At 38.8% G+C, this 15,593-nt stretch overlaps 1 protein-coding gene across 1 annotated transcript in view; it reads left to right on the top strand.

The window, feature by feature from the left end:
* LOC135586091 (ABC transporter C family member 13-like) overlaps window positions 1-15,593 on the top strand; it is a 61,383-nt gene that overhangs the window by 26,359 nt on the left and 19,431 nt on the right. Inside the window, exons 15-28 of the mRNA XM_065109228.1 lie at window positions 1,400-1,517; window positions 1,600-1,716; window positions 1,801-1,881; window positions 1,969-2,238; window positions 2,954-3,055; window positions 3,138-3,205; window positions 3,351-3,482; window positions 3,560-3,707; window positions 4,059-4,348; window positions 4,462-4,609; window positions 4,747-4,922; window positions 5,002-5,113; window positions 5,223-5,276; window positions 14,616-14,738. Of these exons, the coding sequence (XP_064965300.1) occupies window positions 1,400-1,517; window positions 1,600-1,716; window positions 1,801-1,881; window positions 1,969-2,238; window positions 2,954-3,055; window positions 3,138-3,205; window positions 3,351-3,482; window positions 3,560-3,707; window positions 4,059-4,348; window positions 4,462-4,609; window positions 4,747-4,922; window positions 5,002-5,113; window positions 5,223-5,276; window positions 14,616-14,738 (1,939 nt within the window). The remainder of the gene's footprint in view (window positions 1-1,399; window positions 1,518-1,599; window positions 1,717-1,800; window positions 1,882-1,968; window positions 2,239-2,953; window positions 3,056-3,137; window positions 3,206-3,350; window positions 3,483-3,559; window positions 3,708-4,058; window positions 4,349-4,461; window positions 4,610-4,746; window positions 4,923-5,001; window positions 5,114-5,222; window positions 5,277-14,615; window positions 14,739-15,593) is intronic.

Below are 15,593 nucleotides of genomic sequence, written 5' to 3'. Positions count from 1 at the left end.
TTTAGCTAAAACTGACTCTATGGGACTAAACTCCACTAAACTTGGCTAAAATCAACCGACTTTTGCTGATTTCATCAAATTTGGTAGTCTTAGGGGAAGGAGGCCAATGATTGCCATAGGAGGGAAATACTAAGAGGGAAGAGGAGGAAGCATAAGAGGAGGTTCTACCATTGGCAGAGGGATGGTTAGAGAGAGGGATGGGAAATAAACAAAGTTTATAAAATAGTCTTGACAAAGCATAAAGGTGGAAGTGGAACAAAAATTGTTGGACCTGTACTATTGATTTTTATGTAAAGTTGAAGTCAAGGATCATAAATGTCAGTAGCATTGGTCAATGTGTTGGTTCCACCTTAATCAAAGAGAAAGAATGAGTAAAGAAGAGGAAGACGTGGTGGCTGTGGTGGAGGAGGACATGGAGGTGGTGGAGGCAAAGGAAGAAGAGTAAGATTCGGAGGTGGGGGAGAGGGAGGATGTGGAAGCAGAGGAGATGGTGGGAGAGGTAAAGGAGGAGGTGAGGAGGAAGAGGCGACACTGATAGGAGCAATGACTCGGATGAGGAGGAGGCACTGATGTGGAGGGAAGGAGAAAGCACTGATGATGTGGTAAGGGGGTGTGGGATGTGGAAGTGAGGAGGAAGATGAGGAAGCAGAGGAGGATATATTGCTCCCTTCACTCACTCACTCACTCTCTTTCTCTCTCTCTCTCCAGTTGCTGCATATGTTGCTCTATACTGACATACCATTCTGATCCATTGGCTAGTCTTGATGCATTATGTCAGTACTTTCTTCCTTGTCCAGCCTTTTTCAACACGTGCATCTCTCCAACGAGTGCTTAACTTAATTAGGAACTTAAAACTAATTATGGAAGGTTGTTCAGCTGATCATTTAGATAGACTTCTGTTTAGTTCAGAGGGTTAAGTGATGGGTTAGAGAATCAACTAACAAAGTAGCATCTAGTATGGGTGCTTCAATCAAGTCAAATTGGTTTAACAACAGATAACCAGGAAAAAATTATGGATCATGAGGATGGCTTAAATAACAGTGCCATCTTTCTTGTTAACTTGCATAAGAGGTGATTGGTTGGGTTACTAACCAAACAGAAGGGACTTTTTTGGGTTGATTTATTTGTGACTTAGTTATAATAGCTTTAATCCTATTATTTAACCGAAAACAAAGAAGAAGAGGCAGAGTAAGCATAATGTTTTTTGATATTTCTATATTCATTATCAATGTTGGCTAATGTGATCAAGACCATTGTTGACATGCTATCTGAATGACATGAAAAAAATGGAGCTTTACATGATTTTCTATTCACTTAACCTGCTGACAAATTATCTTTATTTTATTAGTTCTTTTTCTTAAAAGAATGCAGTATGTCATAACATGTTTATTTTGAACAGAATCAGAAGTGCTGGAGAACTTTTAACATACATCCGGACATTGAAAATGTATAGCTGGGAGCTATTATTTACCCAACGTTTGATGGAAAGAAGAAAAATGGAAGTGAAACACCTCTCAGTATGAAACATAGTACTTTACGTCCCACAAACTTATATAAACTATGTCAAATTATATTTCTAACATTCTCAGATGTATTTAGACTCGGAAATACTTGGATGCATGGTGTGTGTTTTTCTGGGCAACAACCCCAACACTGTTCTCCTTGTTTACTTTTGGGGTCTTCGTGTTAATGGGGCATCCATTAGATGCTGCTACAGTAAGATTATGAATCATTGTTTGTTATATCAAATTGTTTATCACATTTAATTCCTTAATAAATCATCATTTACATATCTTTCAGGTTTTTACCTGTGTTGCACTTTTCAATACATTGATTTCTCCTTTAAATTCGTTTCCCTGGGTGATTAATGGATTGATAGATGTAAGTCACATGATTTTATCTTTTATTTTTCTTGTTTGTATGAATTTTCCTCATTTTAATGTTGCATTAATACAAAATCTGTTACAGGCTATAATTTCTACTAGGCGACTGAGCAGATTTTTGTCCTGCCCTGAGAAAAGTTCTGAAATTAAAAGGGCATCTATCTGGGAACTACAAGGACATGATCCTCTGCCTTGTTTTTTAAGGGATCTGACATGTAGTAAAGAGCACGCAGCTATTCTCTTTAAGGATGCATCTTCTGTGTGGTCTAGCAGCTCAAAAGTGGAAAAGAGCACTGTTCTGAATAACATTTCTGTGGAAATTCCAAATGGTCTCTTTGTTGCTGTAATTGGCGAGGTGACTGATAAACTTTGGATCCTCAAATATGGTTCTTCTTTTCAACCTTAGTGTTAATTGAATTTGCATTGCACTTAAGTAAATTCTGGTTCTAAATCATTATGACATGTTTACTTGCTGCGGAGACCTATTGTATGTGCCATTGTTATGCTCTCTGTTGGTGCATGTAAGTGCAGTCAGTGGCAGCAAAATATGCCATGAAAATTTGGAGAGATAATATGGGCTGAAAATTCAGCTAAGGGTATTTGCCTGTTGATTTTTATTTGATTGGGAGGGGCCTCATACCTGCCACCTGGTAAGGTTATACTATGCAGTAAACTCAGACCAGAGACTTACCACTCGGTAATTCTTGGTCCTCTTGCAGAACTTTTTATTAGTCCCCATCGAACCATATTTCTACAACTGGTATTGTAAACCTTTTCTTCAGTTATAGAAGTTTCAGATATCTTCTATAGCTCTCCATGTGGCATACTAATAGAGAAATTCTTACCCATAATAGTCTAACATTTGGCACTGCTAGTATTGCACATCAATCAGTTGTACCTCTTTAAAGATCCATATGAGAAAATACTTGTATATGGTTTTGTGAACTATATAATTGATTCTTTTCTAAACAATGACTTAGTGCAAGTTCAAATTATTTTTCTATTGATTGGTTAATTTCCATATTGTATCTACATGACTTTTAACTTGTATTTGGGCTGAATGTTCTCAGGTTGGTTCAGGCAAGTCATCTTTGTTATGTTCTGTTTTGGGTGAAATGAGACTCATTCAGGGGTTCATTCTTTCCCATGGGTCAACAGCATATGTGCCACAGGTTCCTCTGCATTTCCAGAAAAAGAAGAAATATTAACTTCACAATTTTTACATTCTCATGGCTGTTTTTCATTGAGGTGCAGGTTCCATGGATCCTTTCAGGTTCAGTGCGCGATAACATTTTGCTTGGAGATAATTTTGACACTATAAGGTGATTCTTCTTCTTTTTCTAAAAGAAAATTGCAAATGTTGTGTAAAACTGCAAATTGTTAAAGTTTTTTAAGCATTTGATGTAATTTATATCAAATACCTTCTTCCATTGCCTAACATGGTGCTTAACTTTATAATAAAATCAGATACAGAGAAGTATTACAGGCATGTGCACTTGATGTTGATATTTCACTGATGACTGGGGGTGATCTTGCATATATTGGAGAAAAAGGAGTCAACTTATCTGGTGGACAGAGAAGCCGTCTTGCCTTAGCAAGGTCTGCTTTGATTGTGGGAAGATTGATTTGATTTTCTGAATTTTGTCTATGTGCCTAACAACTGAGAAATATTTCAGGGCTGTCTACAGTGACTCCGATGTTTACTTGCTTGATGACATACTTAGTGCAGTTGATTCTCAAGTCGCATCCTGGATTCTGCATAGAACTATATTAGGCCCTCTAATGAACCAAAAGACACGGATTCTATGCACTCATAATCCTCAGGTCTGCACTTGGCAAACAAATGGGACTATGTTTATTTATACAGATGCTACACCATTTACCTTATTGGAAGTTGAATAAGTTAATAATTAATGTTGGTTTAATAACTTGAATTTCTTGGAAATTTATACAGCAAACATGAACCCATGGTTATCTTTAGGTGGTTAGGTCAAATGGTGTATCAGCATAAATCGCAGCAAGCATGTTCTTGGAAATGTTCAACTTGTTCTTCTTCTGCACATTTGATTTGCTTCAGTCAATTAGCAACTTAGCAAGACTCCTCAAATGATTTCTCATTACTTTTTTGCTTAAGACAAAAATAGTGGATAATATGATGTTTTCTTCTTTGTGCAGGCAATTTCTGCTGCAGATATGATACTGATCATGGACAAAGGACATATAAAGTGGGTTGGGAATTTATCCAGTTTTATAGAATCTCCACATTCAAAAATTTCTCTACCAAAAGATTCAGACTTCTCATCATTACAATTGTTACTGAAAGAAAGCAAGGGAAGTGCTTCTGATGAAATTATGTTTATGCCTTCGGTAGACAACGAACTTATAGCTGCTTCAGTGGATGCAAACAAAAGTGCTGATATGGAAGAGTCAAGGAAAGAAGGCAGAGTCGAACTTGCTGTTTATAAGTAAGTGATGAGTTCCTCTTAGTTTATAATATTGTGCCATTTAGCATCTAGCATGACAAACTTTTAGTTACTAATCTGAATTATTCTTCATGAGCATCACTTCTACTTTACAGAAGTTATGCCAAGTTTGCCAGCTGGCCTGTTGTTATTCTTATATGTATCTCAGCATCTTTTATGCAAGCATCCCGAAATGGTAATGACCTATGGTTATCTCATTGGGTTGATGCCACTGCTGGAACTGAGCACACAAGATTTTATTTGGTATGCTTCGACATACTTCCATTATCTGGAAGTATTATTAGAAACTGACTATTATTCAAACATGTATTTGTGAAATGTAAAATGACAATTATTTCATATTATTAAGTTACTATAATGATATTCTTTCTGTTTTGTAGCTTGTGCTCTCCATCTTTGGTTTTATGAATTCTCTTTTCACCTTAGCAAGGGCATTCTCATTCTCATATGGTGGTCTACGTGCTGCAGTCGAGGTGCATGCTGAGCTTCTAAGTAAACTGGTTAATGCACCTGTATATTTCTTTGACCAAAACCCCAGTGGAAGGATTCTTAATAGGTCTGGAATAAGAACACCAATTTTCTTTTATGAAGCTTCTTGGTATATAGAATACTAATAAAGATTCCATCGAATGCAGATTATCATCAGATTTGTATGCTATTGACGATTCTCTTCCATTTATTCTCAATATTCTCCTAGCCAATTTCTTTAGCTTGCTGGGTATCGCAGTAGTTTTATCATATTCACAGGTAGATTACAAGTTGGTTCTATATATGCATCTTTTAGTCCGTAATAATATTTATAGTTCTATACAGCCACAGTACTGACCTTGCTAGTGATCTATGAATGTCAATGCAGATCATTTTTTTGCTTCTGTTAGTTCCTCTGAGTTATATATATAGAAAACTGCAGGTACTCATCCTTCATACTCTTTGATTTAGTTATCTTACCCTATTAAACTTTATGCTTTCTAGGTTACAATGAAACTACATACAGGCCAAGGAATTTAGGATCTATCAGCTTCATTTTCTTATTTTTGACTCTTATCATTGTTATATGTGATGATGGTCCATCTATATTTTTCTCTTAAAGTAATAACCATACTGTACTCATTAAAGCATCATTGCAAAAAAATATTTCCTTTGTAATGTTTTAATAACTTAAATGTATTTATCATTAATATTTTTGTAAATGAATAATTTTGCTGTTGTTTGTCCGTAAATGAGTAGGAATTCTATATGCTTGACATATATGAGTTCTATGATTTGATACTCTTTTTAGGATTTGAAACATGAATAGCCAGTATTAGAGTTTAAAGTTAATCTATTAGGTCCTACCACTGATATGGCTTTTGCTACTAATGATGAGAACACAAGGAGGACAATTTACCATAACTGTGCCGAACAATTTATTGCAGAGAAGTACACACTAAGAACTTGACACTAGAATGAATTTATTATTGGAATTTGAGGAATGATGGAAAAGCAACTACACCACAACCTGACCTATATTTTTCAAAATTATTTTTCAAGTTGCTATGTGATGCACATCAATGGTTCTAAACACATCAATGGCCCCAGATAATTGACGTAAGTCTATATTTGTTAAATTAAAGTCATAAGATGAAGTATATCTTAATTCATACAATGAGCTTTGGTATCCTAGGACAAAATGGCACTGCAAATGCAACAATTAACTAAATATTAGAATGAAAGGGTATGAATTAAAGATCTGGAACCATCACTTAAATGATAAACGTGATACATAGAGACATGATATGACCATCAAAGCAGTGCCTGAAATCTTAAACCATGCTAAAATATGTGAATGACAGGGTTATGAATCAGAAATTCTTGGGATGATAACATCCCCGATGAACTAAGTATGCTTTGAGCTAGGTGGAGCACAACATCTAGCAAATGGAGTTGTCTGATTCTGTTTCAGGTGTCCTTGCAAGGGAATAGGAAACAGTGATTGTCATAACCAGACCCAGTATTTTTGCTCTAGGTAAATCGACGCACCTAGAACTAGAAATTTTTTTTTTCCTTGTACATTTGCTTGATTTTGGTTCTCATATCTAGATAGTAGAAAATTGTGGTCTATTAGGCTTTTAGACAATGACCAAGTTGAATCAAAACAAAAACATGGGTACACTTAACTCACTAATCGCAATACAAAGAACCAAGGATTCTCATCTCATGGCGAGGAGGCATGTTAGTGTCTTTCTAGCACGGTCCTATTTCATGTTGCATTGCTCGGCCCTGTGCCAATTTAGACCCAGCTATATGCCAGCACCTCTAGCGGCACTGTCAGCACGGTGTGTATCATTAGCTTTCAGGCACGATAGATTTGAACCCTTGTTTATATGTGTCAATGGGCATGGTAATCCTTGTGCATAATAATACTTGAAAGTTTCATATACTTCTTATTTATACTTTTTTGACATTTCACATTCTTCCTTGCCAGTCGGCCTTGGCTTAACATATATCTGACATGTGGTATGCTATATTATTTATTGTTGAATGTACATGCCTAGTCGCCTTATGCTGGTATGGTTTGCAACATGTGTTTGAACATTGAAGTTTGAACCATGCATTACATGTGTTTATCGTGCTATAAAGACATACCAGTACATGTGACATCTTTGGCAGTTAAATACTTAAACCCTTACTAAAGCAATTTGTTTTGAGAATCCATCCTTCTGTCTTGGTTGATGGTGAACGGAGAAGTTAGTAGTTAATTACACATAAAATATGGACTTCATATATTGGATCAAGCTATCAAAAATCAAGCATCTTGGTCAGTATAAATTAGTTTTTACCAGTCCAACTGTGAACTGGTATATGGACCACCAGTACAAATTAGCAAGGTTCGCCGTATCGTACCGTACCGGCGTTTCAACCCGGGCTCGGTATGGTACGGTACCGGTGTATCGGGCGGTACATCAGGGCGTACCGAGCGGTACACCCTGGTGTACCGAATAATTTTATATTTTTATACTGTAGCAGTGCTACAGTAAAAAATAATGTAGCACTGTAGCGGTACCGGACGGTCCACGTACCGGTAACCTGTCGGGCCGGTACGTACCGCCTGGTACAGGCGGTACGCTTCGGTATGGCACACCTTGCAAATTAGTATTACCATGTACCGGGCATCCCACCCAATTTTTGCAGTTGAAACCAAATACGCTAGGAAGTAAGCCTAATGCCTAGTACCTTATCAAATTTTTTATACTTTTGATAGCTTTTGTCATTTTTTTTTTCTTTTGTTCTTCTCTCTCTCTCTCTCTCTCTCATGTGCACTCTTTCTCTCCCCTCCATCTCTTCCTCCTTGTTGCATCATCATTTCCACCTCCACCGTCGCAATGTCGCTGCCGCCTCCTCCTCTTCCTCTTTCTCTCTAGTCTGAGTGGTACTGACCCATACCGAGTGCCAATACATCACTCAATACTCCATAGCATAATTTTTTGGGTCTGATTGCTTATCAGTATCGACACTGGGTCGAGATTTTATGCCTTGAATTGTATTGAAAGGTAAAAAACAAGTAGTGTGGAAATAAAACTATCCTGGATGATAGATTATTCTAAAAGATGACATTGAAATGGAGTATTAACTAGATTGAAATACAACAGTAGATGTTAGTATGTTACTATCCTACAATTTTGTTGTCCTTTGTTAGAACCCTTGCAAATTCTAAACTTGGGGTTGATCTCTTTAGGGGATCGGCCTCCTTGGAACTCTATAGGGGTTCCTCCCTCCAAGTTGCTGTTCAAAGGCTGTAGAAAATATTCATCTATTGCTTAAGAAAAGAGAAGGAATACATGACTATTTATAGGGCTTCTAAACCCTAACTCCTAATAGGACTCCTACTTAAGACTCTTACTTCTAACAAACTCCTAATAGGACTCCTACTCAAGACTCCTATTCCCTTACAACTCCTAATTCTTCTCTAAGAAAAAACCTCCTACATGAATGCCCCTCTCAATTAGGACTCTCCTAGCTAGAGTCCTAACAGAATGTCCCTCTCAATTAGGACTCTCTTAGCTAGAGTCCTAACAGTTTTACATGAATGTCCCTCTCAATTAGGACTCTCTAAGCTGGAGTCCTAACAGACCCGTTCTCTTCAAATCAGCCTTGTCCTCGAGGCTGATAATTCGTGAATTCTGGAAATTTGATCTTCATGTCGTCATAGTTCTCCCAAGTGACATCTTTTATTGGTAGGTTCGCCCATTGTATTAGCACTTCATTAGTGGTCGTCGTCGTCGAGTCACGATCCGTCGATCAATAATGGCACTTGGCTGGGTTTGGAGTTCTTTTTGGGTAGTCATATTTGGTGGGTGGCTTTGGGCTGTCTCCAAGCACCTATTTAAAACTTTTGTTTGGCTGTTGGTTTGTGGGTGATATGTCATACTCCTTTTCAATTTAGTACCCTGCATATGGAATAACTTTGTCCAAAATCTGCTCTTGAAGATGCATGTAGAATTTGTCATAAGCACAATGCGTCCCTTATAGCATAATTCTTTTGAGTCCCGATTGTAATGAGCCACGGAGCTTGGTGCTTCCTCCATTTTTTTTTTTTTTTTTTTTCTTACTGGTCTCCGAATCTTCCTGTCATTCCATCTTAATATCCTCAAGGAAGTCGCTGGTTGGAAGTAAAACGACCAAAAATTTAGCTTGCTCAGGTAGCTGCGAAAGCGCATCTGCAATAACATTCTCTTTCCACCTTTTGTAATTTATTTCATAATCAAATCCAAGAAGTTTTGTTACCCATTTTTGCTGCTCGGGGGAAGATATCTTTTGCTCCAAGAGATATTTTAGGCTTTTATGGTCGGTCTTGATTTGAAAGTATCGCCTGATCAAGTACGATCTCCACCTCGTTGCTGCGCGCATAATGGCGAGCATCTCCTTATCATATGTTGACTTATTTTGATAGGAGGGAGATAATGCCTTGCTAGTGTATGCGAGTGGTCGACCATCTTGCATGAGAATGGCTCCAATTCTGACTCCAGATGTGTCGGCCTCAATAATGAAGGGTCGGTTGAAATCTGGTAGTGTTAGCACCGGCGTCGTCGTCATGGCTCCCTTAAGTTTGTCGAAGGCAGCGGAGGCTCTGTCCAACCATTGAAAGACATCTTTTTCTAGTAAGGAAGTAAGTGGTGCACTGATCTTTCCATAGTTTTTCACGAACTTACGGTAGTAGCCTGTTAAACCCAGAAAGCCATGTAGCAATTTTATGTTTCTCAGGGTCGGCCAGTTTTGCATTACTTTAATTTTGAAGGGGTCCACCGTCACACCTTCCTCTGATATGATATGCCCAAGATATCCCACCTTTTGTTGAAGAAAGTAAAAATTCGTAGTGGTCGTTGTGTGTTCGAAAGGCGGCTTTCGGTATGACTTCTTCGTACACTCGTATTTGATAATACCCGGATCGAAGGTCCAGCTTTGTGAAGATTTGTGCTCCCTTTCATCTAGCAATTCATCTGCTATTGGAATAAGGTATTTGTTCTTGATGGTTATGCCATTGAGAGCTCGGTAATCAACGCATATTCGCCATGTTCCGTCCTTCTTGTGTACAAGTAGCACCGGTGAAAAGTAGAGGTTGCAACTTGGCCGAATAACTCCTGTTTCAAGCATCTCTTTTAAAATCCTTTCTATTTCATCATTCTGGAGATGTGGATACCGATATGGCTGAGTATTTGCTGGAGATTTGACTGGTAAAATCATTATACAATGATCATGCCGACGAGTAAGAGGTATGTTGTGCGGCTCGTCAAATATATCTGAAAATTCAGCAAGCAAAGGAAATAGGTTTGGATCTTCAAATTCTATTGGCTCTCCTTTAATTTGTTGCTCAAGTTTTACCAAAAAGCCCCTGTATGCTTTATACAAAACCTTCTCCATTTGTTGTGTGCAAATCATCGTTACGTCGCCCTCACGTTTCCCATGCAGTATCACCTGTTTCTCCTTACTGTAAAATTTTATAAATAGTTGCATAAAATTCCAAGAAATATCACCTAATGTCATCAACCATTTAATTCTGAGTATGGCCTCATAATCATCAAGAGGGAGGAGGAAGAAATATGCAATTATCTCTTGGTCCTGCAGCAACAGTTTCACCTGCGGGCACCTATGATCACACTTCAAAATCCGTCCGTTGGCGACCTTAACGACAAACCTGTTGCAATTCTCAATAGGTAAGTTCATATGGACAGCAACCTTACTGTTTAGGAAGTTATTAGTGCTGCCCGTCTCGATGAGAACAGTGATCGGTTGTTGTTTGAGAAGGCCTCCAACTTTCATCGTTTGCGGGTTTGAGTAGCCAGCTAGTGTATGTATCGTAACTTCGGTCGGTTGTGGCTCTTCTTCTGCATCTTTTTCTTCATGTTCAAGGCTCTCTTCTGAATGTTCAATGACCTCTTCTTCTATCGGTTCAATCATAAGAAGTCCTCCTTTACTACAGCTGTTACGGTGAGTAACTGTTCAGCCGTGGCCTTGGGGCCGTCACGGCTTGGTCCGGGTCCGGAAGGCGGTGGTCAACGGGTGGGGGAGCCCCTCGAGTCTGTTGGATCTCCAGAGGCGGTGATCTCCAAAGGCGTCGCACCTGCACAAAGGTCGGGTCGGGGTGCTCGACCCGACCCCTCCGACGATCAAGTCAATGAAAGATGTGGAGGGGGTGAAGGAGGAGGGAAAGCCCCCCCCCCCCTGTGTTCAGTGTGTCTCCCCTTATAATGAACGAGAGGGTATTAGTAGGGGAGCATTCTGCTCCCTGAGCTGCCCGTTTGCAGGGGGCAGGCTGACAGTAGCCATGGCGTGGCGTGTTGGACTTGGCTTTTTAATATGCCTCGGTCAGTGTTTTGATCAATTCCAAGGTGCGTGACGTCATCTGGAGCAGCTGACATTGTCCTGAGGTTGACTGCCACTTTCATCCCTATCAACAGCGATGCTCACGGCTCCACGGCTCGTCACAATGCCAACATAACCACTTCGCATATCGCTCCCGAAGCTCTTCTCCTGTTAACCTCTTTGGTGCAGGGACTTGGTCGACGGTAGGGGGGGCTGAGGGCTTCAATATTACTGGTTGAAGAGCGACCCTAGTCCTCCGAGCTTCATGGTTCAATTGCTCCTCTTGATGTCGTGAGAAAGAGATGGCTGCCATAAGCGTGTACGGTTGTCGCGCTTTAACTTCTCCTCGGATCTCCGGCTTCAAGCCCTTAATGAAGGTCCTCAATAGCTGTTTTTGAGACCAATCATGATTTTGATTAGATAACCTTTCAAACCTGGTTTGGTACTCCTGAATGGTGGAGGTTTGTCGGATCTTTGCTAGTTGTTCGTCAATATTCTCGTAATCGGTTGGTCTGAAGCGGATCAGCAGTCATTCTTTGAATTGTTGCCATGAAAGGACTCCATAAGTATGTTCAAACTGTTCAAACCACTGTATAGCATCCCCTTCAAGATGTATAGCTGCAATTTTCACCATAGATGCATCTGCGATTTTGTGGTACCGAAAATATCGCTCCGCGCGTGAGATCCAACCAATCGGGTCTCCTTCTTCCCATCTAGGGAAGTCCACTCTCATGCATGGATAGTTGGGGTCGGTCATAGAGCCTCCCCTCCCTTGGAAGTCATCTCTTCGGGCTTGGTGTGATTGGGCAAAGCTTTCTCCTTGATATGATTTCTTCGGGCTTAGTGGTCGGCCCAATCTGAGTTCGGTAAAGAGCGTCCGAATCTTATCCTCCATTCGCGCCTCCAAGGCTTCGAATTTAGCATTGATTGCCTCCTTAGATGCCATAGTATATGCCCCCAAATCTATGATGTTAAGATCTCTCTTTTGTTGTTGGGTTAAAGGCATGTATAGGTTGAGAGAAGTGATGGTCGAAAGGGTTGGTGGATTGGTGGATGTAGGCTGCAGTTTAGGCTTGTTTTGTGGCTATTTTGGGTGCAGTTTGAGGGTGTGGTTTGGTGGAGTTTTAGGGCTGTAGATGAAAGTTTTGGATCTGTGGTAGACGGTAGCAAAGGTTTGATAGAAATAAGTGGAAGTTGCAGCAAGTATGTGCTGTCTTGTAAGAGTAGAATTGTCGTCGAAGAAACAACGGTTTCTCGACGTAATTTCCAACAAAAACTTGAGAGAATTGAGGAGGGAATTGATAGCAAAATCACAGTTTATATGACAGCAAGGATATCTAATTTAATCAAGAAAATTTCGGCAGTATAACAGCAAGAAAATTGGTGCAAGTTGCGCTTGCAGAATTCTCGTCGAGAAATTTCAGCGGGTTACGACGAAAATTTGAAGCAACGCAAAATCATTTTTTGAGATGAATTTCTTAATAGATCAATCTTAGATAGAAGCTAAGATGATCTATAAAGTGTATAAGAAATTTCATTCAAAAAAGATTGCAAATAGATGGGTTAAGGCAACAATATGCGGTTGAAATTTTCTGCAGCATAGATTTTCAAGTGCAGCAGATTGGACATAAAAGATCAGTAGTTTGTATTGAGAATTTTTCGATGAAACTAAAGGGAAATCCACTGTTAGGAAGTGTCAAAGATGTCATAAAAATTTCGTAGAAATTTGGATAGAAAAAGTACAGTAGCAAGATCAAACAGATGGTGCTATGCAGCTTGAATTCTGCAATTCAAGTGCAGCAGATTGGACATAAAAGATCAGTAGTTTATATTGAGAATTTTTTGATGAAACCAAAGGGAAATCCACTGTTAGGAAGTGTCAAAGATGTCATAAAAATTTCGTAGAAATTTGGATAGAAAAAGCACAGTAGCAAGATCAAACAGATGGTGTTATGCAGTTGGAATTCTGCAATGTATCTTTCGTCGTAGAGATGAAAACTTTGTGACGAAAAGTTTATGCAGCAATATAGGAACAATTTTTTTTTTTTTTTTGGATTTTCGAATAAGGATAACTAAATTGCAGCAGCAGTAAGGTAGGAAACCAGAACCTGTTGCAATTCACGGGGAGATCAAAGGATGATCCGCGGTGGTGGAGATGATGGCCGAATTCGGTGACGATCTTTTAAGCAATTGTGGGAATTGCTTTGGATGGTTGTAGAGGGTTGATGGATGGCTGTGGAAGGGCAGCGAGACGCCAAGAACGCTGCTCTGATACCAGGTGTTAGAACCCTTGCAGATTCTAAACTTGGGGTTGATCTCTTTAGGGGATCGGCCTCCTTGGAACTCTATAGGGGTTTCTCCCTCCAAGTTGCTGCTCAAAGGCTGCAGAAAATATTCATCTATTGCTTAAGAAAAGAGAAGGAATACATGGCTATTTATAGGGCTTCTAAACCCTAACTCCTAATAGGACTCCTACTCAAGACTCCTATTCCTTTACAACTCCTAATTCTTCTCTAAGAAAAAACCTCCTACATGAATGCCCCTCTCAATTAGGACTCTCCTAGCTAGAGTCCTAACAGAATGTCCTTCTCAATTAGGACTCTCTTAGCTAGAGTCCTAACAGTTTTACATGAATGTCCCTCTCAATTAGGACTCTCCAAGCTAGAGTCCTAACATCCTTCTATTTATTCATTTATTTTTGTTGTTTGTTTGGTTGTTTATTTATTTATTTCTGCTGGAACCTCTTTGTTGGCATGCTGGTTTGTTGTGCTGAACTAGCAGCTATGTATCAGCTGCCATTTAACATGAGGAATGCCTACAATGCTTAAAATCCTGATTATTAATGCATCATTGTAAGGAATTTCTTACCTATAGCAACCTGAAGACAGGGCTAGATCCCCTATTTTCAGGAGGGATGTAAATTGCTATTAGCCTCCATTTCACTGATTAACATCTTAGAAGAACTCAAAGTCCATTATCTCCTAGTTTTTTTTTACCCTTTTGACCTCCTGGTATCAAAGTTATAAATACATACCAGTGTACCTGTGATATACTGATCTTCATTGCTGGTATTATTGAATTAAATAATAAAAAATAAAAGTGAACTGTATATGTACTGGTGTTGTGCTATAACTTTCAGTATTGGTACTTGCTTGGATAAGTAAACATCATGGTTTCATCCAATTGGTATTTAACGCCTTGCTTCATATAAAATGGCTCATAAATGAATTTATGCATACTTACACATCATGCATTGCCATTGCTATGTCACAGTAATGCAATGACAGTCATGGTTTCATCCAACTTAAAATCAAATTTAGGCTGATGTAAACCCAGTTCATTATAATTACAAATTTTGGTACATGTATTAAATGTTGTGCATGATACATAAAACTGACATATATTGTAGTTCTATTACAGGTGCACTTCACGTGAGCTACGGAGACTAGACAGTGTTTCACGCTCACCTATATATTCATCTTTCACAGAAACATTGGATGGCTCATGTACTATAAGGGCATTTAAGAAAGAGGTAAATATGGCAAATTAGCTTTACATTAGCAGCCACCACTATCATGGTTTCCATCTTGGTTATAACATTTGTCATTCTCTGGTAACTTCTGGGCAGACATTTCAGTGATAACATTTGTCATTATCTGGTAATTTTTTTGTGCTTTAACACTATCAATGGTTCATTGATCTCCAACAAAAAAATCCAAACAGTTTGCATGATTATTCATTAAGGTGGACCAGATTACATAATCATTAGTTGTATGTTCTGCTGAGTGTTGGCTCATCAAACTAGATTTGAGCTTTTTTTATTGTCATTCTGCTTGCATGTAGTTGTCTTACATTATGTTTTTGTCATGGTATCCTTCAAAAAAGAAAGCTCCTAAGTAATAAATATTCACATGATTAGTCATTAAGGTGGACCAGATGTTATCATACTTCGTTGTATGTTCTGCTGTGTGTTGGGCTCATTAAACAAGATTTGATTTTGAGCATGTTTTGAGTGTGTTTTTCTTTGCAAGTGTTTGTATTACATTATGTTTTCGTCATCATATCTTTGCTTGCAAGTAGTTGCAAGTTTCTAAAGTTGCAGAATTGTAGTTGTACTGGTATCTTACATGGTGTCGTTATCCATGTGTTAAAATTTGCCAAGGATCTTAAATGAGAATAATGTCTATTCCACAGAACAAGCACCATTAGCTAGCAGGGATCTTCAAATTTTTTGAGCATTAAATTTGCATAGTGGAAAATGCAAACTGGGCTATTGTAGGTCCATTCTAGTTCATAAATATGATTTAATATTTCTCACATCTTACACTAAAAGTCATTGTTATTGTTAAAGATCCTTGTGTGTGTGTGTGTTTTTTTTTTTTTTTTC

The sequence above is a fragment of the Musa acuminata genome, chromosome BXJ2-5, assembly GCF_036884655.1.
Source record: "Musa acuminata AAA Group cultivar baxijiao chromosome BXJ2-5, Cavendish_Baxijiao_AAA, whole genome shotgun sequence".
NCBI lineage: Eukaryota > Viridiplantae > Streptophyta > Magnoliopsida > Zingiberales > Musaceae > Musa > Musa acuminata.
This window is presented reverse-complemented; position numbering and strand designations above follow the sequence as displayed.